The sequence below is a fragment of the Mus pahari genome, chromosome 3 (genome assembly GCF_900095145.1).
Source record: "Mus pahari chromosome 3, PAHARI_EIJ_v1.1, whole genome shotgun sequence".
Lineage (NCBI taxonomy): Eukaryota > Metazoa > Chordata > Mammalia > Rodentia > Muridae > Mus > Mus pahari.
The window spans coordinates 137,631,956-137,656,162 of NC_034592.1; the positions used below are offsets into that span (position 1 = coordinate 137,631,956).

Consider the following 24,207-nt stretch of genomic DNA (forward strand, 5'->3'; position numbering starts at 1 on the left):
AAGACAGCTACAGTGTACTTACATATAATAAATAAATCTTTAAAAAAAAAACTGAAATTTCATATGGAAATACATAATAGACAAAACAAAACAAAAACAGGATTGTCAAAACAATACTAAACAACAAAAAAAAATCTGCTGGAAGTATCTCACTTTTTTCTATTGCTATGATAAAACATCATGACCAAAGTGTTTAATTTGGCTCACCATTCCAGAGTCAGAGCCATGATAGCAAAATGGAGGAACAGCTGAGAGCTCACATTTTCATCCACAACTGCTAGGCAGGGAGCACTGGGGTCACAGCAGTCTTTGAAACCTCAAAGCCTGCCCACAGTGATACGCCTCCTCCAACAAGGCCACACCTCCTCCATCTTCCCAAACAGTTCCACCAACTAGGGACCACTATGAGCCTGTGGGGGCTTATTCAAACCAGCAAACGCGATAGCACCTTCCCAGGTTTCAAGTCATGCTACACAGCTACAGGAATGAAACCAGTGTGGTGCTGGCAGGACAGATTCACTCATCAATGGATGACCACTGAGGACTCAGTCTTGGGGTCACCTGAGTTTTGACAAAGAAGCTAACAATAAACACTGAAGAGACGGCATCTTCAATATTGTTTTTTAGAAACTGGAGGCTGGGACAGGGTCTCAATGTGGTCTTGGAACTATGTAGACCAGGCTGGCCTTAAGCTCAGAGATCCTCCTGGTTCTGCCTTCAAACTACTGGAGTCTGAGTGCTGAGATTAAAGACACATGCCACCATGCATCTTTGATAAATGGTTCTGGTCACGCTGGATAGATAAAGATGAAATCCAGTCTTTATCTCTCACTCTGCACAAAACTCCCAAAAGACCAAGGGCCTTGCATCAGACCTGATACCTGAACTCTGACAGAGGAAAAGGTAAAGAAAATGCTTGGACTAACGGGCACAGGAAAGGATTTGGTTTGGGTTTTTTGCTTTTGTTTGTTTGTTGAGACAGTTTCTCTGTAGCCCTGGCTGTCCTGGAACTCGATCTATAGACCAGTGAGGCCTTGAACTCCCAGAGATCCGCCTGCCTCTGCCTCCCAAGTGCTGGGATTAAAGGTGTGTGCTACCACGTTCTGGACCCCAACAGCACAGGCATCAGGAGCAACCTTAAATGGCACCTCACGAAACTAAAAAGGTTTTGTACAGCAAAGGACTCACTCACACAAGTAAAGAGTCTACAGAGTGAAAAAAAGAAAAATTGCTAGTTATACGTCTGACAGATGGTTAGCATCCAGAAAACAAAGAGCTCAAAATCAAGCAAGCAATCCCATTTAAATATGGGACATAGAACTCAACTGAGTTATCAAAAGATGAAATACAAATGGCCGAGAAACACTTTTTTTTTTTCAAGACAGGGTTTCTCTGTGTAGTCCTGGCTGTCTTAGAACAAGTTCTGTAGACCAGGCTGACCTCGAACTCAAGAGATCCACCTGCCTCTGCCTCCCAAGTGCTGGGATTAAAGGCGTGCACTGCCACCACCAGCACTGCCCAGCTGAGAAACATTTAAAAATGTTAAACATCTTTAGCCATTAGGGAAATGTAAACTAAAACTTGTCTGCGATTTCATCTTACCCCAAAGAGAATGGCTAATCTAAACTAACCAGTAACTAGCCAGGCTTGGGGGTTCCAGGCAGGGTAGCCCTGGCCTCCGACCCCAACATTCCATAAGGAGCAGTGAGATCACTGTGAGTTCAAGGACAGCTTGATCTACATAGTTTCAGGGTATCCAGGACTACACAGTGAGATCCTCCAGTTGAGACAACAAAACACAAATGACAAAAAAAAAAAAAAAATGCTGCTGTGCATGTGTGGGAAACAGAACACTTATTCCCTGCGGGTGGTCACCATGAAGGTTCCTTGAAAAGCTAGAAAGCGATCCAGTGCTACCCCGCTGGTTGTACACTCAAAGGACCACTCACTCTATCCTACTCGAGACACCTGCTCATTCATGTTGACTGTTGCACTGTTCACCATAGGCAAGACATGGAGCAAAGCAGATGTCCATCACCTGATGAATGGATGCAAATAAGGCACATTACCCAACAGATTACGACTTATCTATTAAGAAAATGGAATTATAAAATCCACAGGTAAATGGACAGAGCTGGAAACGATCATTCTGAGCAAGGTAACCCAGGACCAAGAAGTCAAGTGTCCTGTTTTCTCTCATCAGTGTACATTAGCGTTAAATCTTCAGATACGTGTATTTCACTTGCAATACTCAGGAAGGTCAGGGGAGTGCTAGGGTGCCATGTTCACGAGAAGTGAGATAAGCTGCACCGGCATGAAGAAATCATGGAATAGGAAGGGTTAACCTAGGTTAAGGAAGTGGAGTGACCTTTTGAAAAAAAGACATATATAGAAAGCGACTACTGCAGAAGCTCCCCTAAATCTACCCACCCTACACACACACACACACACACACACACACACACACACACGCTAAAATCGAGTTACGGTGTTAACAGGACAATACCCCTCCTAGATATCAGAGGTTTACAAAAAATCCAGTGCCAGGTATAAGTTGCTTCTATTGACGTGGTTGCCCACGGAGGTCCCAGATATTACAGGCGACTGCTCTTGGTTACCCTCCAGATGACATTGCTGAAGACAGCACATGCTAAAATGTGCTTATGCCTGAATCATAGAACATGGCAAAAATCAAGCTGATATAAACCTGGAAGCTTTATCTCTAGTTGGCTTTCAGAGTCCAGAACGATGCTGTGCAAGTTACTGAAGGAGAAAAGTTATCAGTCACACCCAGTTGTGAACCCTTCAGGCTACAAAAATGACTGTCCCGGAAATACAGGCTCCCTGGTTTAATAGTGGCACAAACACCATGGCAAAAACCAACCACTTTTTGACTTGATCTAAATCACTCTCTGCAGGATGAAACGCATACCTTGCGACACTGCGGCTAAGAACCTGTGGCTAAACAGGTCACAAGCCCTAGGGGAGAGCCCCCTGCTATTATGCTGCTCAGTGGACATAGTATTAAACCGACTTCTAGTGACTTATGTTCTATCCATCAACGCCCTTCATTATCTGAGAACCTTCTAATTCCAATAGATGATGACGGACACAGAGACTCACAACTAGTCAAACTGCAGAAACTAGGATGCTCAAAATGCTCAGGCCTACAAAGCACTTACACAAGGGAACATATGCTGCTCCCCAACTCCCAAGGCTAAGGGGTCACTGCAGAAATGGAGGAAAGAGTGTAGCAGCCGGAGGCACTGGGTGACTACAAGAAAACATCCTTTGGACACAGCAGGGCAGCTGCCCACATGAACTCCTAACAGCTGCAATAGCATGTACAAAGCCTGTTCAATTCTAAGGCACAGCAAATCATGCAAGGGGGGAGAAATCCACACTTCATTCCAGGCCATGGAATAACTGGCAGTTGTGGGCTGTGGGAAGAGGAAGGGTGCACCCCTGATAATGGTAATGTGACCGCACGACTAAGAATATTAGACACCACAACATTGGCCTCGGAGGATTAAAAAAAAAAATCCACAAATCTAGATGGGCAGAGAAGGGGAGGTAAATTATGGATGAATAAAAAAATCCAAAAACAAAAACAAACTATGAAACTCTTAGAGGCTGAAGAAATGGCTCATCTGTTGTTAAGATGACCTGCTTTCACAGGACCCAAACCTGAACACCAGCACTCACATCAGACGGTTCACAGCCGCTTCTAACTCTAGTTCCAGGGATCCAATACTGTCTTCTGGGCTCTGCGGTCACCAGACATACACGTGGTATTCATATGTACATATATACATGGTATACATATAAAGTGACGTGTTAAAGAACTAAAAAAATGATTTAACCTGTGTGTGTGAGTGTATAGGTGTGTGGTGGGGGTATGGAGGTCAGCGGACAATCTGAGGGAGTTGGTTCTTTCACCATATAGGTCCTAGAGCTCAGCTCATCAATCTTGGCAGCACGTGCCTTTACCAACAAAGCTTGCTGTAACTTCTCAATTTTTCATGTCATTTACCCTAACCCATTGTCTTAGTCAGGGTTTCTATTCCTGCACAAACATTATGACCAAGAAGCAGTTGGGGAGGAAAGGGTTTATTTGGCTTACATTTCCACATTGCTGTTCATCACTGAAGAAGTCAGGACTGGAACTCAAGCAGGTCAGGGAGCAGGAGCTGATGCAGAAGCCATGGAGGGATGTTCTTTACTGGCTTGCTTCCCCTGGTTTGCTCAGCTTGCTCTCTTATAGAACCAAGACTACCAGCCCAGGGATGGCACCACCCACAAGGGACCTCCCCCCTTGATCACTAATTGAGAAAATGTGTTACAGCTGGATCTCATGGAGGCATTTCCCCAACTGAAGCTCCTTTCTCTGTGGTTAACTCCAGCTGTGTCAAGTTGACACAAAACTAGCCAGTACACCCATAAATCCCATCTACGTAGGAGGCTGAGACTGGAGGATCTGGAGTTCAAGGTTTGCCCAGACTTCAGAGGAAATTCTACAGCCAGCCTGATTAACTCAGTAAGGCATTCACACAATGTTAAAAAAACAAACAAACAAAAAACAAAACAAAAAAACAAAGTCAGGAGGGTGGATTTCTGTTAGAGAGTATGTTCCAGGACAGCTAAGGATTCATAAAGAAGCCCTGTCTCGTGTGGGGGTGGGGCGCAGGGAGGAAGACTGGGAACGTAATTCAATAAGACCAAGGCTAGGGTGGGTCACATGAGACCCTGTCTCAAAAATAAATAAATAAATAAAAATTAAGCAAAGGAGCTTGGCCTGGTGCTCAGAGCAACAGTGCGTGCTGCGAAGGAAAACCCAGGTTCTACATGTAAAGGCAAAGGGCTCCAGGCCCAGCTGTGTGCTGCACACTCAGTGCCAGCACTCAGGAGGCAGAGGCAGGTGGAGCACTAAGTTGGAGGCCAGCCTGGTCTACAGAGTAAGTTCTAGGACAGCCAGGGCTACACAGAGAAACCCTGTCTTGGAAACAAAAGCTTCCTAGAAGGAAGAGAATGTAAGAGACAGAAGAGCTCCAGAGGCCTCACCTGGTCCAGGGTACATAGGACGGAAGTCGAGGGGTCACCCAAACTGAATGAGGACAGAGTTCAGCTGCAGGAGACCAAAATAGTGGCTTACACATGACATAACACCAGTGCTAGCAAGATGGGTCAGCAGGTAAAAGTGCTTGCCACAAAGTACAATGCCCAGAGTTCAATCCTCAGGACCACATGGAGAGAACCTTCTCCTGCAAGTTGTTACACACACACACACACACACACACCACAAATGTAATTAAAACTTATTTTCAGTTTACCTGGTTAGCAGTCCAGAACTCAGTCTGGACTTTCAATTCCATCACCTGCAAGGGTAATTAATAACCCTTGACTTCACTCATCCAAGTCAGTGTGACTCTGTCGGTAGTTTGCGTGAAACCTTGGGTTCAGGCTCCAGCACTGCATAGTCTGGATGTGAAGGTACACAGTGTAATCCCAGCGCTGGGGAAGTGGAGACAGAGGTCAGGAGTTGGAGGCCAGCCTGAGCTCAGGAAACCCTGTCTAAACTGTAAAAGACAGTTGTGGGACCCTCCAAACATGATGTGCATAGTCCATGCCACTGGTGAAGAACGGGTACAATAGCATTGCCAAGGTCTCCGGGAGCTCCAGCCAGCACTTTCTCAAATAATCACCTTGTTATCCTGAGCTGCGGTGCAGGGAAACAGTCCCCAGTTAGGTGCATGGCTCCTGGGGAAACTGAGGGTTTCATTTGACCACTGGCTTACCTACAAGGTACAAGCAAGGAGGCGGAGAAGCAGGAAGCTGCGGAAATCTTGCTTGGGTAATTGTAAAAGTAACTTATTCTCCTGTTGGTCATCTCCATGGCTCACTGCCTCCATCTCCTAATGTAGGCCTAGTCCTGGAAGCTTCTAGCCTCTGTACAATCTAACCTAGAATGTTTTCAGCCTCTGAGACTGACCCCCGAATAAGCTCTCCCTTTTTAGTCCTTTCTGAGTGCTGGCTGGCTAATTCAACTCAGCTGTTCCCGTTAAGACTCCTCCCCAAGCGGATTCAATCTGCCTGCCTCCCTCTCGGCTGCTAAGGGCTGTGCTACACCACAACTAGAAACAGGTTTTACCAGTAAACAACACAATCTCAGGATTCAGTGTGATCAAATATCCTGCAACAGGTAATTCTTTAAGGCAGGCAAGAAGCCCTGGACATGGCGTTAAAAATGGCACAGTGGTAGAATATAGTCTACAGAGGGAGAAGGGGGTTCCTAGAGGCCACCGCTTTGCTTCATCCAATGGGAATAATGGTGGACAGGTAAAAGTCTTGATGGTAACTCCGAGTTGGGGGATGGGGCACAATCCCACTAAGGTTAGGGTCAGGCTGAGGTACAAGACAGGGGAGGATTAGCTGGAAGCACGGGTTAATTAAAGGAATTAGGAGCTCCCTTTGACTTGTCAATTTTGAGGAGTCCCAGGCTCAGGGGACCTTGTTCAAGAGGCAGGGCCTGAATCTGTGACCCAGAGAAAGGCAAGAGTCAGAGACATGCTGGGTGGGACCAGACGGCACCGCAGGTCTCCAGTAGCTGAGAACAGCTGAGCACTGTGCAAGGTGGCAAAGCCCGGGAAGAGCCTCTCAGGGCAGCTACCAGCTTGGAAGGCCAGTGGTGGTGACTGCAGGGACATGAGGAACAGCGGTCAGGAAGTGGCACCCTGTCACTTCAGGTCATAATGAGACATGCCCGAGTGTTCCCCTGGCTGGCGGGTGGGGGTGGGGGTGGGGAGAGGAATTTGGAACAAGACCCAGCTGAAGAAGCGAAAGGTCAGGACTAAAGCTTTTGTGGACAGAGAGCTTGACAGTCATGGCCTCTATTTCCCTAGTGATGCTGGAGGGCTCAAGGGGGTGGGGGTGAGTCAGACTCTGACTGAGGTTTGGGGACTCTGGCTCCTGAATTGGTCTCCGTTTCCTCAAATCTTTGGAGAAAACTACATGGAGTTTATAAGCAAGAAGTAACTTCCTCAGAAGTAGTGACCCTGATTCAGGTCCTGTCCTCCTGGTCCTCCAGGTTTGAAAACCAGGATAATAAATAGTACATTAAAGGGGACTCCAGGGTGGCTGTGGTAGCATTGGACCAGATAATCCCTGCCGTCCCCACTACGGGCCGTCTTCCCGGGTGGCACTCTCAGAAGTAGGTTTTAATACTCTACTTGGCACAGTGGTTCTCAAGCTTCTTAATGCTGTGACCCTTTAATACAGTTCTTCATGTTGTGATGAACCCTAACCATAAAATTATTTCAGTGCTCCTTCATAACTATAACTTTGATAATGTTATGTATCAGGTCATAATTATTTAATATTTGGGATATTGACACACGACCCTCCAAAGGGTTGTCTAGGCTGAGAAGCGCGGATGGCAGACGACAGAATTGAGGAACGGTACTTAAATTATTCAATGAGTTATAAAGCCACTCTGGACCCAGATCTGGCTATGGCCAGCCTGCTGTCAAGCACGCAGGAGGAAATGTGACCCACCCAAGATGGCGTCATATCTAGGGTTCCACCTTCGTATGACAGGGCCCAGAAAAGTCCAGCTGTTGTCCCTCTCTCGGGTGCATAGATCTAAGAAAGTATCTGAGCCTTGTGTGGTGATGTGTGCCGGCAATTCATACAGGCAGATAAACCACAAAACCTTTTGAGTTAAGCCTGGAATGGAAACCCATGCCTTTAAACTTGACACCTAGGACAGAGGTGGGTGGATCTCTCTGAGATAGTGGTGGCTCTAGCCCAGGGGGTAGAGGTGGAGATAAAGTCACCTCTGTCAGATTACAGAAATATCTCAAAGTCCGAGCAACCGGATTTGAGGGTGTGCCATGGGAGCAAACTGTCATGAATGACTGAGGTTTGGAGTACATTTTGGGAGACCTTGAGTTTATTTTGTGCAGGTCAAATTTAAGGCATCCATAAGACATTTCACTTCACAAACTTGAGGCCAAGCTATTGAATTCTGGGTAGATGGGGTGGCCCAGGGACCAAGGGTTTAAGAGGACAAAGGGAAGCAGCACACTGGTGTCAGGTAGATCAAGTGTAGAGTCTGACAAGAGACAGGTGTAACCACTTCCTCCACAGCCACGGCCACAGCCAACCCAGTTCTTCCAGCTCCCTTACTGGCTGCAAGAACACTCAATCTCTTGTGACACTGCTTATGAGGTTGTTCACTCAGAGACATAGCTCTGTACCAAGGGCAAATTGGGGCCCTCAGGCCAAGTATGTCAAAAACCAAACAACGCTGTGGTATGCTGTGCCATGCAGGCTAATGCTGCCCTCACTATGCTGCAGAGCCGAGTAGCTGCCAGAGTCCGGGGCACACCTGTGACGACACCTTTAGTCCTTGTCAGTTCTAATGAAGCTTGCTGATGCTGGCTCCCTGTTTGACTGTAAGAGTCTATTATGGTATAACAAGATATTTAAGTGAGTCCTATGTATTGAGACAGGATTTGGGTTTGTAGACCAGGTTAGCCTTGAGGTCACGTGATCCTCTCATCTTACTCTCCAGAGTTCTGGGGTTACAGTTGTGTCACCACGCCCAGCCTACCAAAAGCTTTATTTATTTATTTATTTATTTATTTAGGTTTTTCGAGACAGGGTTTCTCTGTATAGCCCTGGCTGTCCTGGAACTCACTTTGTAGACCAGGCTGGCCTCGAACTCAGAAACCCACCTGCCTCTGCCTCCCAAGTGCTGGGATTAAAGGCGTGCACCACCACACCCAGCTCAAAAGTATTTTGAGATAAGGTCTCTTATTAACCAGACTGACCTTCAATTTCGATCCTCCCCCTGCCTCTACCTCCCAAATCTAGGATTATAGGCGTTCACCCCAACAGCCAGTTCAGCCTTTAATAAACTCAGAATAGAGAAGTTCAAAATGATCTCTTCCTAGAGAATAATTTTATCACTTAGAAGGGACTCTCTTAATCATATATTAACAAGTGACCTTAGCCTTACAGTCTATTTTGTGTGAATTTTCTATCAATTTCTCCTTTTGGTTTTCTCTGTACACATCTGGTACTTTTTTGTTTTGTTTTTTAAACATTTACTTGTAAGGTTTGTATTTACAAGTCTGAGGGTCAGAGAACAATTTGCAGAGACTGGCTCTCTCCTTTCACCACACAGTTGTCAGGGAATGAACTCACACGGTTAGGTTTGGCAGAAAGCACCTAGATTCATCTCATTGGCCTAAATTTTACGTTTTTATTAACTTTTTACTTACAACACAAAGACATGGGTCTCACTTTGCCATTTCACACATATGATAACATTGTTCCTCTGCGGCCTCTTGTAAACACGATGGCCTTCCTTCTTACTTTTCTTGGCCAGTCCTAATATTTGGGATGACAGGCATATGCCACCATGTCCAATCTATTTAAAGCTGGGATCAAACCTAGGGTGTCCTGCAGGGGAGGCATGAGCTGCACCCCAAGAACATGGCATTTTTATAGGTGAGTATAAGATTCCTCCAGGTCGGCTTCCATCCCATTTACGTCCTACATACTCTGTTTCTGGCTTCCATAGTTCAGAACCCTTCACTAACCCCCTTTCAGTATTTAATACCATATTTTCCATTTCTATATTCTCTCTCTCTCTCTCTCTCTCTCTCTCTCTCTCTCTCTCTCTCTCTTAAAAGAGGATTTATTTATTTTGTATATGTCAGAAGAAGGCATCCAGCCCCATTTCTAGTCTCTTAATGATCCTTCCTGTTGTGTCTGACTTTTTTTTTTTTTTTTTTTTACATTTATCTGTTTGCTGTGTGGAAGTTGTTGTTCTACCACCACAGACAGAAAATATTTTAATATTTAAAATATTTTAAAAAATTCTTCCCAGGTTCAGTAGAGAGATGTCCTGAGACAGATTTAGTAATCCTGTCACTTGCTGAAAGAGAAGCCAGGACATGGCAGAGATCCATCAGAAACCCTCAAAACAAAGGCTAATCCTCGCACTAACAGATTTTCTTCTAGGAGAAGGTGTCTAAGGTTAGTGAAGGCACTAAATAGGACTTAAGGTCATAATTTAGGGAAGTAATCCTACCGCCCCACCCTAATTTGGGGCTGCCACATACCAGGTGTTGAGCTTCTTGGAGAAGGTAGAGATGGGATATAAGGCCTGGTTGAATCCCTTTGTAGGCAGAGCCTCTAGGATCTAACATATTCCGAAAATTGAACTCACATCCTCATGCTTGCCAGCAAGCACCCTACCTGACCAGGCAGACAATAATATCTTTCCAAACAAATCCAGCCCCCTGGGACATTTAAAAAGCAAAACAAAACCCAAAACACAAGGTCTCACTATCTAAACCAGGCTGGCCTTGAACTCAAGAGATCATCCTGTCTCTGCCTACAGAGTGCTGGGGTTAAGGAGTACACCACCACCCAACCTCTTTAAGGCAATCCTAGCTGAATTATTGTGACCTTAGCAACTTATTTTTGTACCCACAATCACTACCATTTATATCCATAAGTAGTTGTTTAGAATTACTTACACATGCATCTGTTAATCTGGTTACCAGTTCCCATCCAAATTTCTTCCCTTTGAGTTGTATGTTTCTGAAGTACAAACGAACTTTTTTCAAGCATCGGTCCTTTGTAAAGTCTTTTATCTTTTTTCTCCCTTACTTCAACTCTAGCCCATTCTCCTGCCTCAAAATACCATTGAGCTAGGACTACAAATGAGAGCCAGCTACATCGGGCATTAATTCTGGCTTTTAATCAATTTGTAAAGGTCTTCAAGGGGCTGCCTCTCGGTGTCCCTGTGTGCTGTCCCGTCCCTCTATCCCCTCCACCTCCCGCAAAGCCTGAGATACTGAACTTAAGCCTTACATCTGCTAGGCAAGTATCCTACCCTGACCCTCAGTAACATTCCCAGACCATACTTCTGTCTATCCTACCAAGGGGCTCTCCCTGTAAATTCTGACTTCGCGTGTTGTCAGTTCCGAATGTTCTCCATCTCATGGTTAACCACTTCTGATATAGCCCCCCATTCAGCGATTCTCTCCTGCTTTCTAAATCACTTATTAGCCAACCTCACTCTGGAAGTCTATGTTTTCTATGGTTGTTCCAGAATTCTTTGAAAACCTGGGTGGGGGTCTAGAGCAATGGCTCAACAATTAATAATAATAGCCCTTGCTATTATTACAGAGGACCTAAGCTTGATTCCCAGCACCGCAATTAACTCCAGCCTAAGGAAATCCGATGCTATGTTGGGCCTCCGCGGGCATACACTTACAAACACATAAAATATTTTAAAACTCTGGGTGTTCCACCCTCTCCCCGCTCCACCTTCGTTCTCGAATGCTAAACTCGGTGAAGGCGCGGTGAACTACTCCGGAGCGAAGAGAGACTTGATGGAGGCGACAACAGCCCGGCTTCCAAGTCTGAGGAGCCAAGGAGCCGAGCCTGCCATCGTGACGTCACAGAACTGTGACGCGCCCTGGAGCTCCGCCTCCTTACGACCTGCGCCGGGAATCCGGGCTGTCTGCGCCGTGGCGTCACAGGTCCAGGCAGGCGGGTTTTCCGTCGGCCCAATGGGAGCGGCGCGCCGGCCTCCCCTTTAAGGAATGTTGTGACCTGACGTCACCCAGGCGAGTTACCTCCCGCAGCCGTCACCGCCAGGCTCAGCGCGAGCCCCGCAGCCCTTGAGCTCGAGCCCCGGAGCCCCCGGCGCGCCGAACCGCAGACGCATCCCTGAGCCGCGCGCCCCGGAGCCCCGGCTGCGCGCCCCGCCGGGCCCGCGCGATGCCCTCCGACCGGCCTTTCAAGCAGCGGCGCAGCTTCGGTGAGGCCCTGGGGGGCGAACTGCCATCGGGGACCGAGGGATGGGGGTGCCAGCCGACCCCGATTGCCGCAGGTGACGTCAGCCCCATGACGTCAGGCACCAGCCGGCCGGACCCCGGGTGGAGAGGCCGCAAGGCCTGGCAGGGTCGCCCGCCTCCCTACCGCGTCCCCCGGTGGAGGGCTGTGGGGCCGACGGCCCCGGGGGCGGGTGCTGGGGCGGGGCGGGCCCGGAGCCGCCCCTCGGGGATCAGCGAGGCGGAGTCGCGGGAGGCCTCAGCGCCGCTGGGCCTCACACAGAGCTCTGTCCGCAGCCGACCGCTGTAAGGAGGTGCAGCAGATCCGCGACCAGCACCCCAGTAAGATCCCGGTGAGTCTCTAGCCCCCCCCAGCCACGCCCTGCCCTGCCAGGTCCCGCCCCTGGCTTACGAGTCCCCCGCCCACTCCACTCCCAGGTGATCATCGAGCGCTACAAGGGTGAGAAGCAGCTGCCTGTCCTGGATAAGACCAAGTTTCTGGTCCCAGACCATGTTAACATGAGCGAGTTGGTCAAGATCATCCGGTGCGTGGGCCGCCTCCTACAGGCCTTGGGTGGGGCAGGGCCAGGTTCCACTAGAAGGGATGGAGTGGGGCGAGGGGACTGATTTGGGACACCCGGCCCCTGTTCTAGGAGGCTGGAAAAGACCAAGGTCGGGGTTGGGACGAGCTTCAGTAAAGAGGTGAGAGAGCCTCTGGCTGAGATGGACTGAAAGCGAAGGTTCGAAACATTCTGGGAGGGTCACCTAGGCCTCCAGCAGGCGGCCTCCTCACCTGGCATGCCTGCTACCTCCACAGGCGCCGCCTGCAACTCAACCCCACGCAGGCCTTCTTCCTGCTGGTGAACCAGCACAGCATGGTGAGCGTCTCCACACCCATCGCTGACATCTATGAACAGGAGAAGGATGAAGACGGATTCCTCTACATGGTCTATGCCTCCCAAGAAACCTTCGGCTTCTGAGTCAAGAGTGGGGGTGGGGGGTGGCTGGAAGTTCTGGTCAGGTTCTCCCCAAGGAGGTCCTGGCTCCTAAACTATTTCAGTCCCCAGTGGATTAGGCAGAGATGTGACACCCCCTCCCCCCAGGTAGGGGCCACCAGCCAGCCTACCACATCCTGGGTAGGTCCTGGGCCAGTCATGTTAGGGTTGTTTTTTTGGGTGCTGGCTAGGTTGGGAGTGGGTGGGGAGCAGCATCCCTGCTCTCTGGGGTTTGTCATTTTTTTAGGCCCTTGCCTGTCTGCCCATCCTGCCCCTCATCCACCTGAGGCTTTGCTTCCTGCCAGGACCTGCCCCACCCCTGAAAGGCTGGCTCCCCTTGTCCTGAGACGGTGTATGGATCTGTGGTCATTTCCTCTGCAGAATAAAGATTGCTCAGGCCTGCCTGGCCCTTTGCCTCCAGCTGCTTGTTTGGGAGTAGGGAGGGCTGCTAGGTGACTGTTCACACATTCAATCAGACAGAGACGTGTGTTCTGTGGAGTGTGAGTTCCCAGAAACTCACTCCTTAGTACAGGATATCACGTAGTTTTAGGGGTCACGCTCACTCCACGCTAGGAATACATGTCATCAGAACAATGAAAAAAGACCCACACATTTATTAAGTGTCACAACCTACAAAGCCCTGCTCACCGGCGGCTTCCTTTCTGTGCACAGTCACAAAGTGGTGGTCCAAGTGGGATGCTCCTAGATCCTCCCCATGGGCCGTGTTGCCAGCTATGAGTCCCCTTTGGTGCCAGAGATTTGTGACCCTGGACTTGAACTTCTTCTGCCTGAGGACGTGCCTGCTGGCAACTCTGGATGAGGGACCTGGCCCAGCTTCTGGCCCTTCCCCCTCTTGTCCATGCAGCGCTGTGCCAGCCAGGGCTACTTGAGCACAAGCATGGCCTCCGTGCCGTCCTTGGCCGTCACGTGGAGACCGTGCGTGAGGTAATACTCCCGCCGCAGGAAGGCGTAGAAGTAGTCAGAGATGAGCAGGATCTGGCAAGGAAGGAGAGTGTGAGAAGCCACAAGGCACCTTACTGAATACTACCCTTTGCAGGGTTAGACAGGCAGGCTAGTGCCTGCCTGGCATCTCCCAATCTCTAATTCTGCGCAGGGACCTTCCCTCTTAGCTCGTACCTAGCCCTGAGTGATCTTACCGGTCATCTGGCAGCTGTCTGTATCCTACCTTCTGTTTCCTTGTCCTGGTTTACACTTCCATCCGTGAGAATCCAAACCAGTGTGCGTGCACCTTGCCTCTGCCCACAGGCACTCCCCCTCTAGCCTTCCCTAGAGAAGCCGTCTATCCAGGAACACAGAACACAAAATTGCCTATTTTCCCCATAACAGGCAGCCCAGGAACTACCTTGGAAACAGTTTGTCAGGTTTGGTGGTGGTACAAACCTTTAGTCCCAGCACTTTGAAGACAGAAGCAGGCAGATCTCAGTCTCACGAGATCTGACTGCCTCCATCTCCCGAGCACTGGAACTGAAGAAGGCATGTACCACCACTATCAAGCTCCTGCCAACATTACTAACCTGTTAAAAGTTATTTCTGAGCCGGGCGGTGATGGCGCACGCCTTTAATCCAAGCACTTGGGAGGCAGAGGCAGGTGGATTTCTGGGTTCAGGGCCAGTCTGGTCTACAGAGTGAGTTCCAGGACAGCCAAGGCTACACAGAGAAACCCTGTCTCGAAAAACTAAAAAAAAAAAAAAAAGTTATTTCTGGATGTGACTGGGATGATTTTCTTTCCTTGGACCTAGCCAGCTCATCACTGTGATGAGTTGTGAATTCTGATTCTGCATGTGTTCCTCACCTACCCCGACACAGGGTCTGGGTGGGGAAACCTCAGGGTTCAAGGTCACTATCTACTGCCTAAGCCAGGCTGACCAACCTGGCTGCCTGGTCACTTGCTGATATGCCACCGGGCCCTGTGTCCTTTTGTGGATGGACTCTTGGCACATCACACACTTAAGGGTGTATATCCAAGTCCAGCCTTCCAGGTATGGCTTTGGTCCAACTAATTGAATACCTCCAGCCTCAGTTTCCCTATTTGTAAACAGGCCATTAGCCCCCAGTGAGGTCAAGCTCTGATCTGGCCCCCTCACTAGGTACCTGCCGTGTTCTAGGCCCTAGTCTCCTGTGTGAACTAAGGTGGCTGGTGCTAGTGCTCTTGGAGCCTACAAACGAGAACTGGTGTGTCCAATACTGTGCCTGCCCTCCCCTGCCAGCTCCAGTTACTCCAGTCTTGGGCATGTTGGGCTGAGTAGGGCTGTGGACTTTGGGGTCAAGTGTGCAAATGGACGAACCCTGTTCCTCTCTGGGACTCTATTTAGGGTGACAGCCAACTGAGATTGTTGGCTCCTTTGATTCTGTGGTCAGACTGAGATGGGGCAGGTAAATGCCACAGTGGCAGAAGCAGCATTCCCACCAAGTGCCACACAGTTGAATGGGAAGTTGCAGTCGCAACGAGTTTGTCAGCAGAGAGGTCAGGACCTAATCTGGAGGAAGTGAGCCTACTACAGATGAAGGGGAGTCAGGTACTGACTAGGGGGAAATGTTCCAGGCAGTGGGAGCACCAGAGATCCTGTGGTGAGAAGGGCAGTACAGGGAAATGATGTAATGGATGGCAGGACCAGGGTCATGGAGCTGGGACGAGTCTGAAGCCCGAGAAGCTTTCGGGAGAACTCAGGTCAAGTAGTAACATGAGCAGATTTGTGGTTTGAAAAGTTCCCTCTGGCTGCCCGGCACAGGAGAGGGTTTGAAAGCAGGGGGCCCTGGGCAATGTCTGAAGTGGTAGTCCCAGGGATGGGTAACCCTTGCAATAGCAGCAAGTGTTCTGTACTGTTGGGCCATCTCTCCAGAACCCTGGGGAGTCTTGAAAAACAAACGAACAAAAAGCACAAGTGTCAGCCTCAGATTGACCTCACTGAGCGAGGGGACTTGCCTAGTGTCCCATAAGCCTTTCAAAGTTATGAGAAATAAAGACAACGCAGAGCAGAGAATGCTGGGAGACACGACCAAGTATAACATGGTTCTGTAGTTCTAGAAGAGGCCATGCCTGGAAATGTTAAGTCCCAATGAAGCCTTTCATTCAGTTAACAGTAATATCCCGGGAAAGTTCTTAGTATAACAAAAATTCTATGAAACTTAAGATGCTAACCACAAAGAAAACAAGAGTGAGGTCAAAACTCCCGTGCTGATCAGTAGTGGGATCGCACCTGTGAATAGCCACTGCACTCCAGCCTGGGCAACATAGCGAGACCCCGTCTCTTAAAAAAAAAAAAAAAAAAAAAAAAAAAACCAAGAGTGAACTATACAGCACCTCTCTGTACACTCTCTGCAACCTTCTGTGACGTCAAGACAATTCTAAAATGTAAAGGTTATCTAGAGAAACAGAACAACACAATTGTGGTCTTTTTTTGTTGTGTTTTTGTGTGTGTGTGTTTCTGTGTTTTGTTGGTTTTTGTTGTTTGTTTTTGGGGGTCGGGTTTTTTTTTTTTGTTTTTTTGTTTTGGTTTTTTCAGTTTTTTGAGACAGGGTTTCTCTGTGTAGTCCTGGCTGTCCCGGAACTCACTTTGTAGACCAGGCTGGCCTTGAACTCAGAAATCCACCTGCCTCTGCCTCCCGAGTGCTGGGATTAAAGGTGTGCGCCACCACGCCTGGCGTTTTGTTTTGAAACAGAGTCTCTCTGTGCAGCCCTAGTTGTCTTAGAACTCTTCGTATAGACCAAAGAAATCCTCTAGCCTCTGCACTCCAAGTGCTGGGATTAAAGGTGTGTGCCACTACACCCAGCTTGTTTTGTTTTGAAACAGAATCTCTTGAAACCCACGTTGGCCTTCAACTTCCTATCAGAGAATCTCCTTAAACTTCTGAATCTGCTTCTACTTCCCAAATGCTGGGGTTACAAGTATCTGCCACAAATCTGTTTTTATGCGGCATTTGAGATAGAATCTGCATGCTAAGCAAGCAATCTATCAGCTTGTTTAAGAGATTAGTCTCAATCTAGTATTTAACTCTACTTACTCAATGATATAAAAGCTGACATTTAGCAGGAAATATAATGATATCTACATTTCAATCAGTAGTAATTAAAAAAAAAAAACAATCCAGGATGAGTTGGTGAGATGGCTCAGAGGGTTAAGGCACCTGCTCCAAGCCTGATGACCTGAGCTTATTCCCAGAACCCACATGGTGGTAGGAGAGATTCCTACAAGTTGTCCTCTGTCTACATGCATGCTGTGGCATGCACATGTCCCACCTCCTCAAAAGATGTTTACAAACAAACAGAGGAGCAGGGCGTGCTGAGCACCTGGTCTACAGGAGACTCAAAGACCAAAATAGGTTAAAAACCCAGAATAACAGTAGAATAAACAAAAGATGGCTTCAGTGATAGCTTTTGTAACCAAGAAAGTACTGCTGAATGTGACTGCTAGGCCTCTGTAGTGGGCATGTGGGTGTTCAATGGTTCAGGATTTGTGTAAGAGAGAAGTGTAGAAAAGGGCCTTACTCATTTGGACACACAACTTTGAGTGTCGCAGGTCTAGGTGGCTGCTGTGGCCACAGGGGAAGGATGGAATGCTAGGCTGGAACTTGGCTCTTCAGAGGAAAACCTGGGCCTGGGGCTTTCCATTAAGTCTGCAAAGAGAGCCAGGCATGGTGGCACACACCCTTAATCTCAGCACTCAAGAGGCAGAGGCAGGTGGGTCTCTGTGAGTTCAAGGCCAACCTGACCTACAGAGCAAGTTCCAGGACAGCCAGAGCTACACAGAAACCCTGTCTCAACAAACAAAAACCAAACAAGACTGCAAGGCGGGAGGCCATCTCCCCGGAGGTGCTCCGACTGACCCTGCTCACCAGCTCCAAACCCACAGCCCTTTGCCTATTCTAAGCAGGAGTGAGTTGGGGAGGGAAAAGCAAAAGTCAGTAATTGATTTCCTGTTCTTTAAATTTCATTTTCCTTGTGTATAAAATGAAAGCAATAAAAGCTCTAGTTTATTACCCACCACAGTGGTCTTCCCTAATCCAAACCTAGGATTTAGGGGCGCAAGAATATGTTTATATCTCTGCCTCTAGAGATCTGAGACCTGTTTGTTGTGGCTGATCACCCAGCCTCTCCCTTATGTTCTATTCCGTACTCCCAGACTTTCTATAGAGCCCATTCTAACCATAACACAGCCACTTTTCTTTTAGACAGGGTCTCACTATGTAGCTTTGGCTTAGAACTTGCTAGGTTATTCCCCTTGAACTCAGAAATCCACCTGCCTCTGTCTCCTGTGTTCTAGGATTAAAGGAGTATGCCACCACATCTGGCACCAACACAGGAACCTATTGGCAGGGAGCAGGACGGAGGTCTCCCTGATCTAACTTCTTGGCCCCCAAAAGACCTTTTTATTGTTTGTTTTATTGCTTTTGAGACAGAGTCTCACTCTGTTGCCCAGGCTGTCTGGAACTCACTATGATGACAAGGCTGGCTTGACCTGCTTCCACCCCTGGGGTGCTCAGATACAGGCATATAAGCCTCTGTACCACACCTGGTTCCTGAGCTATCTTCTGCATGCCTGCACCCACTGACAGGAGTCCCTGCAGCTCCCCTGTGCCCCATGCCTGCACCCACTGACAGGAGTCCCTGCAGTTCCCCTGTGCCCCATGGCTCTTTGCTCAGGAGCCCCATACTATCTTCATGCTCTGGTGTATGACCACAGTGGGTGGCATCTGCTCTAGGTCTGAAGCATTAAGCCTAGCACAGGGCTCACACTCTGGCTGCATGCGTTGGTTCTTAGCCTTTTGGAATTACCCTTTGGGCATGGCTTGATGAGACTTCATTCACCTCCTTGGCAATCAGAAAGGCCCCAGGGCTGTTCTCTGCTCTGTGGTGGAGACTATGAGCTAGCCAGGGCCACAGTGGACCTAATCAAAACTGAAATGAGACTCAGAACACACTTCAGCACAGATGTGACAGAAGAGAGCCAGAAATAAATATTTTCTAAGTATCTGTCCCTGGCCAGGTCCTCCTGTGGCTGGGGCCCATTTATAACCCAGGGTCACAAAATATGAGAGAAAAGTCATATTTAGACTACCTGTCTACACCCAACAAGCTGAGTTCTTCCCATCATCTTACACCTCTAAGGCTTGCTTAGCACTGGCCAAGGCTGTCTGATACTCCCTGCCCTACCACACACTCTGGGGTTGTTGTCCCCAGTTTACAGCTCTGTTACTCTACCGGATTCTTTTTGGAAAAGGCGAATAAGCTTGAGACTTCAGAGCTGATTGGTTTATCCACCTTGACCAGTCAGCATCTGGACTGCAGCCTCCTGGACACACAGCCGTGATCACCTTAGTATGTCTTGATTCCCTAGGCTGCTTCTGTTGGAGACACTGACACACTTGGGGACTTCAACTGGTTGCCATAGTTGGCAAACAGCTGCTTCCTTGGCCACCTGCCCGAGTCTAGGCAGGCTGAAGCCCGAGGAGGGTGACAGCTGACTGTGGAGCTGAGCTGCTGAGCTTTGGCCTACCCACTCACACACCCAAACACATGCTGCAAAGGACAGACAGTAAACAGCTTCACCTTCCAACTTTAATGATGCAAACCACCAGGGGGGCGGTGTGGTGTCACGGGCCATCACCTGAGGTGGAGTAGGGGGATCAGAAAGTCAAGGTCATGCTCAGCCACTTAGTAGGTTTGAGGCCAGCGGGGGCTATAAGAGAGCCCAGGCTCTGTCTCAAAAACAAAGAAAACGCCAGGGAAACCACCGAGCACACACATATACATACACACACTCTCCATCAGTCAATGTGACCAGGTAGGACAGTAGTCTCAAAAACATTCTTGTCCAACACTACACTGAGTCTTCACAGCCACCTTCCAAGTGAAGAAACACAGTATAGACTCTCGACAGACTACATCAGCCTCCTCCTCCACCCCAGGAGTCCAGGCTGAGACCTCTTTTCCTCCTGGCAGTATACAGTTTGCAGAGTCGGGATCCAGTCGCATTTATCCTTGGTTGAAGACTAATGGCTCAGCCCGAACCTCAGCAGAATGAGGTCCCCAGGGGCCAAGTAGCTCTGACCACTGCAACCCTGACATGCTCTCATTCTGTCAGAGAGCACAGCCAGTACCACACAACCTCTAGCAGCACAAACATTGCTCTCTTCCTCTGGTCTCCCCTTCTCTCTTTCTCTCCCTTCCTCCTAGAACCCCCTGGAGTCTGCGAGTTCCAGAACTGTATTTAGAAAGCACTTCTCCAAGAGGCTCACCCAGACTGGCTCTGTGCTCCATGGTCCCGGCCCCACGCTGACCCATCCCACAGCATTGCCTTGCTTGTTTATTTCCCCTTCTCTCCACTACACACTGTTCCATAGATGGAAGGAGGGCTATGACTCCTGCACTCCAGGGCTGCAGAGAGCAGGAGCTCTGTGTGTGAAGCACGGTGAACTCTCTCTCTCCTGCAGGTCTTAAACAAATAGGAGGCTCCTCTCATATACAGCAAAGGAAGCTTACCAAGGGAGTTTTCCTAAGAGAAACAGCTAGAGGGTACTGCCATCATAGTGAGCACATACACACATATACACACACCCTCCACCAGTTCAGGACACTTGTGAACACATGGACAAAGACTCAGAGGGCAAACAAACACGTGATCCACATGAAAGAGATCACATTGGGCCAGATGCAGTAAACCCTCCATAAGCATGAGCTACCATCAATTATAATTTTAAAGCCAAATTCCCAGGAGTTCTCTGTTCTTAAGTTTATTTAGGGTGATTGAGAGAGGGAGAGGGAGAGGGAGAGGGAGAGAGAGAGAGAGAGAGAGAGAGAGAGAGAGAGAGATNGAGGGAGAGGGAGAGGGAGAGGGAGAGAGAGAGAGAGAGAGAGAGAGAGAGAGAGAGAGATTGATTGATTGATTTACGGCCTGAATACTGCCCTAGGAGTTTGCTGCGTGTGCCTGAGAGCACACCCTTCACATTTCACATGCCAGCAGGTAACTGAAGGCAACAATAGGACTCACAGGTCATATCAAACCCACACAACACTGTATGACGTGGGATTATCACCCTGGAATCTGACAAGTTAAGTCACTGCTGAAAGTCACCAGCAAGGGAACTGTACGAGTCCTCAAGCAGTCAACCAGAGGTTCCAATCTTCTTTCTCACACGCAAGCGCGCGCACACGCGCGCGCGCGCGCGCGCNCACACACACACACACACACAAGCACACACACACAAGCACACACACAAGCACACAAGCCTCATTAGACGGTTTGCTATTGTCATTTCCTGTTATTGACTCTGAGGCAATGGCTAATTACCAAACGATGTGTATTACATGATGAGAAAATACTTAATGGCCTCAAGAGAGAGAACAGAGCCTTAGTCACTAGAGTACTTGCTGGGGTGACTAATAATCAACATATATATCCATTCTGTAATAGGACAGGGAATTTCTCAAAATGAACAGAGCAAGACTTTTAAAACCTCAAGATGTTCTACGAATTCTATATAAATAAAGCTGTTTCTGTCAATGATGCTCTGCATTCTGAGCATCTATTTGAAATCTGAGGCCTTTTGTCACTCTGAACAGCTCTTATCTGTCTGTACCAGGGAGGGAAGAAGGAGGTCAGATGAATATAACTTTCCTGGCTAGAAAGGTATTCGTAAGAATGGGCTGTGGTGTGTGCGTATGTTCCCGAGTGACTGATATCTCAGTAGAAATGCCAAAACAAAAGCAGGACTGGGCTTGGGTGTGGAGGACATCAAGAGGCCAGGTTTGGACAAAGGGGAGAGGGTGGAGACAGCTGCGAACTAACTTTGGCACCTCCACCTTTCTCTTGAGACCCCACCACTTGTTCCCTTCCCAGGGCAAGGTCTTGGCAGGTACAGACTAGTTTGACTTCCCCCATGAAGCCTGGGCTAGTTTGAACCCGAGGACCGTCCAGCCACCACGCCCTGCTTCCCTTCCCTGCTTGCTTTCCAAGTCTGAAGACCCAGTTACTACTCTGAGTCCCCCCGGCCGGCCTCACAACAGAAAGGCCATCTTGTTCCTACTAGATTCTTCCTTTGACCACAATATTGTCATGGCACATGTATCACACATATCATACATACACACACACATGCAGTGATAAATGATAATAAATAGACAAGGCAGGAGAACTTCATGAGACCTACGGTACTAATAAGAAAAAATTTTTTTAAATGTCCCATATCTACACCCAGTGGCTCCACAGGTCCAAGGACAGGGGCAGTATCCTTTTCCTGGTGCAGGTCTCTTTTCTTTAGTTAACACTCCAGGTTAATAATCTTTTGTTTTATTTTCATTTTATTTTGTTAGTCTTTCTACATAGACTAGGCTGGGCTTGAACTAAGGTAATCTTCATATCTCAGCCTCCAAAATATCAGAATATAGTTTTGTGCCACCAACCCCAGCTCAGAACAACTGATATGTTTAGAGTAGCAGCCTCGGAAACCAATGCTCCTTCCTGACACGGCCTTTTACTGATCTGGTGGTGGCAGTGGTGGCAGCAGTAGCAATAGCAGCAGCAAAACTCAAGGTCAACAGCCTCCAGAAACATTTAACCCAAGGAGCTCTCTATGGTCAGAGCTCAGACCTACAAAGGCCAATGACAGGTATGCAGGTTGCCTAGCAGTCTACTGGCTTAAGGGGTTATCTGGACCTCTGCTGGCAGGCACAATCTGAAGAGCAACTTGCTAATGTCTTCCCAAAATAGAACATTCACATGCCTTCTGATTCTGCAAATGCTACCACGTAAAATCTACCCTAAAAGCATTGCTATGCACGTATGAGCTACGTGGGAGAATACAAAAGCCTCTTCCATTTCAAGCAGCAAAATAACCAGAAGCAGCCTCAGATCCCAACAGCAGGGCCACCTGGTCACATCGCTCGGTGTCTCTCCTACCCAAGGACCATGGTGGAGTCACTACAAGCGTTCATCTGGAGAGGCCGAGGCTGTAGCCGTTGGTACAGTGTTTGTTTAGCACGCATGAAGCCTGTGTTCAGTCCTCAGTATGACAAAAGTAGGCATGGCAGCACAGGCCTGCAATCTCAAGGCATGTTAAGGATCAAGTTCAAGGTCATCTTCAGCTACACAGCACATGTGAGGCCAGTACTGGCTACATGAAACCCTGTCTATTTTTCTTTTTTCTTTTCTTTTCTTTCTTTCTTTTTCTTTTCTTTTTTCAAGATAGGGTTTTCTCTGTGTAGCCCTGGCTGTCCTGGAACTCACTCTGTAGCCCTGGCTGTCCTAGAACTCACTCTGTAGACCAGGCTGGCCTCGAACTCAGAGATCCACCTGCCTCTGCCTCCCAAGTGCTGGGACTAAAGACGTGCACCACCACTGCCCGGCCTGCTTCACTTTTTTATGTATACAAGTATTTTGCCTACATGTATGTCTATGTTCCTTGTGTATGCTAGTGTCTGCATAAGTCAGAGAAGGACATCAGACCCCCAGAGTAGTGAGCCACCAATAGCTAGCCACCATTAGTGAGCTACCGTGTGGGTGCTAGGAATTGAACTCCAGTCTTTTTCAAGAACAGCCAGTACTATTAACTGCATCTCTCTCATTCTGTTTTATCTTGTTTTGTTTGTTTGTTTTGAGACAAGGTCTTATTATGTAGCTCTGGCTGGCCTGGAACTCTCAATTAGACCAGGCTGGTTTCAAACTCACAGAGACATATCTTCCCAAATGTCAGGATTAAAAGTGTGTGCTACCATACCCAGCAAGACTCAGTTTGAAAAAAAAAAATTATTTATTTTTTAAATCTCAAGATGAGTGTTTTTTGTGAAAACACTAAGTCCAGGAGCAGTTTGTAGATTAGATGTTTTTGACTCACACAAACCAAAGGCTCTTCTTGTGTACAAATGTTCTTACAGCTGTCTGTAAATAGATAAGGCCTAAAAGACATACACCACACTGAATGTATGATCAAATGACCAATTTCTATTCTGGGTGGAAAGGAGAGAATAGATAGATCTTTATTTCTTTGCTTTTCTACCTTTCTTCCCTACCTCCTCCCCCTTGGTAATGCTAGAACTCAAAATCAGGATTTTTTTTTTTAAGATTTTATTTATTTATAATATGTAAATACACTGTAGCTGTCTTCAGACACTCCAGAAGAGGGAGTCAGATCATGTGGTTGCTGGGATTTGAACTCAGGACCTTCGGAAGAGCAGTTGGTGCTCTTAACCACTGAGCCACCTCACCAGCCCCAAAATCAGGATCTTAAGAATGCTAAATAAAAGGCCGGGCGTGGTGGCGCATGCCTTTAATCCCAGCACTTGGGAGGCAGAGGCAGGCGGATTTCTGAGTTCGAGGCCAGCCTGGTCTACAAAGTGAGTT

General features: G+C 48.1%; 2 protein-coding genes across 2 annotated transcripts in view; one reads left to right on the forward strand and one right to left on the reverse strand.

The window, feature by feature from the left end:
- The first annotated feature begins 11,562 nt into the window (after positions 1-11,562).
- Positions 11,563-13,259, forward strand: Map1lc3a (microtubule associated protein 1 light chain 3 alpha). The gene is made up of 4 exons (XM_021193888.2): positions 11,563-11,842; positions 12,153-12,208; positions 12,294-12,400; positions 12,673-13,259. The coding sequence occupies exons 1-4, from the start codon at positions 11,803-11,805 to the stop codon at positions 12,833-12,835; spliced, it is 366 nt and encodes a 121-aa protein (XP_021049547.1). The 5' UTR covers positions 11,563-11,802; the 3' UTR covers positions 12,836-13,259.
- A 187-nt stretch (positions 13,260-13,446) lies between these two features.
- Pigu (phosphatidylinositol glycan anchor biosynthesis class U) overlaps positions 13,447-24,207 on the reverse strand; it is an 82,380-nt gene continuing 71,619 nt past the window's right edge. Inside the window, exon 12 of the mRNA XM_021192865.1 lies at positions 13,447-13,846. Within this exon, the coding sequence (XP_021048524.1) occupies positions 13,733-13,846 (114 nt within the window). The 3' untranslated portion in view covers positions 13,447-13,732. The remainder of the gene's footprint in view (positions 13,847-24,207) is intronic.

What these genes read in the sequence shown, in the direction of transcription:
- Map1lc3a (XM_021193888.2), top strand. Translation starts at nt 11,803, where the DNA reads ATGCCCTCCGACCGGCCTTTCAAGCAGCGGCGCAGCTTCG. An exon ending in CAAGCAGCGGCGCAGCTTCG is followed by an intron (nt 11,843 to 12,152) that starts GTGAGGCCCTGG and finishes CTCTGTCCGCAG; the next exon opens with CCGACCGCTGTAAGGAGGTG. An exon ending in GAGTTGGTCAAGATCATCCG is followed by an intron (nt 12,401 to 12,672) that starts GTGCGTGGGCCG and finishes CTACCTCCACAG; the next exon opens with GCGCCGCCTGCAACTCAACC.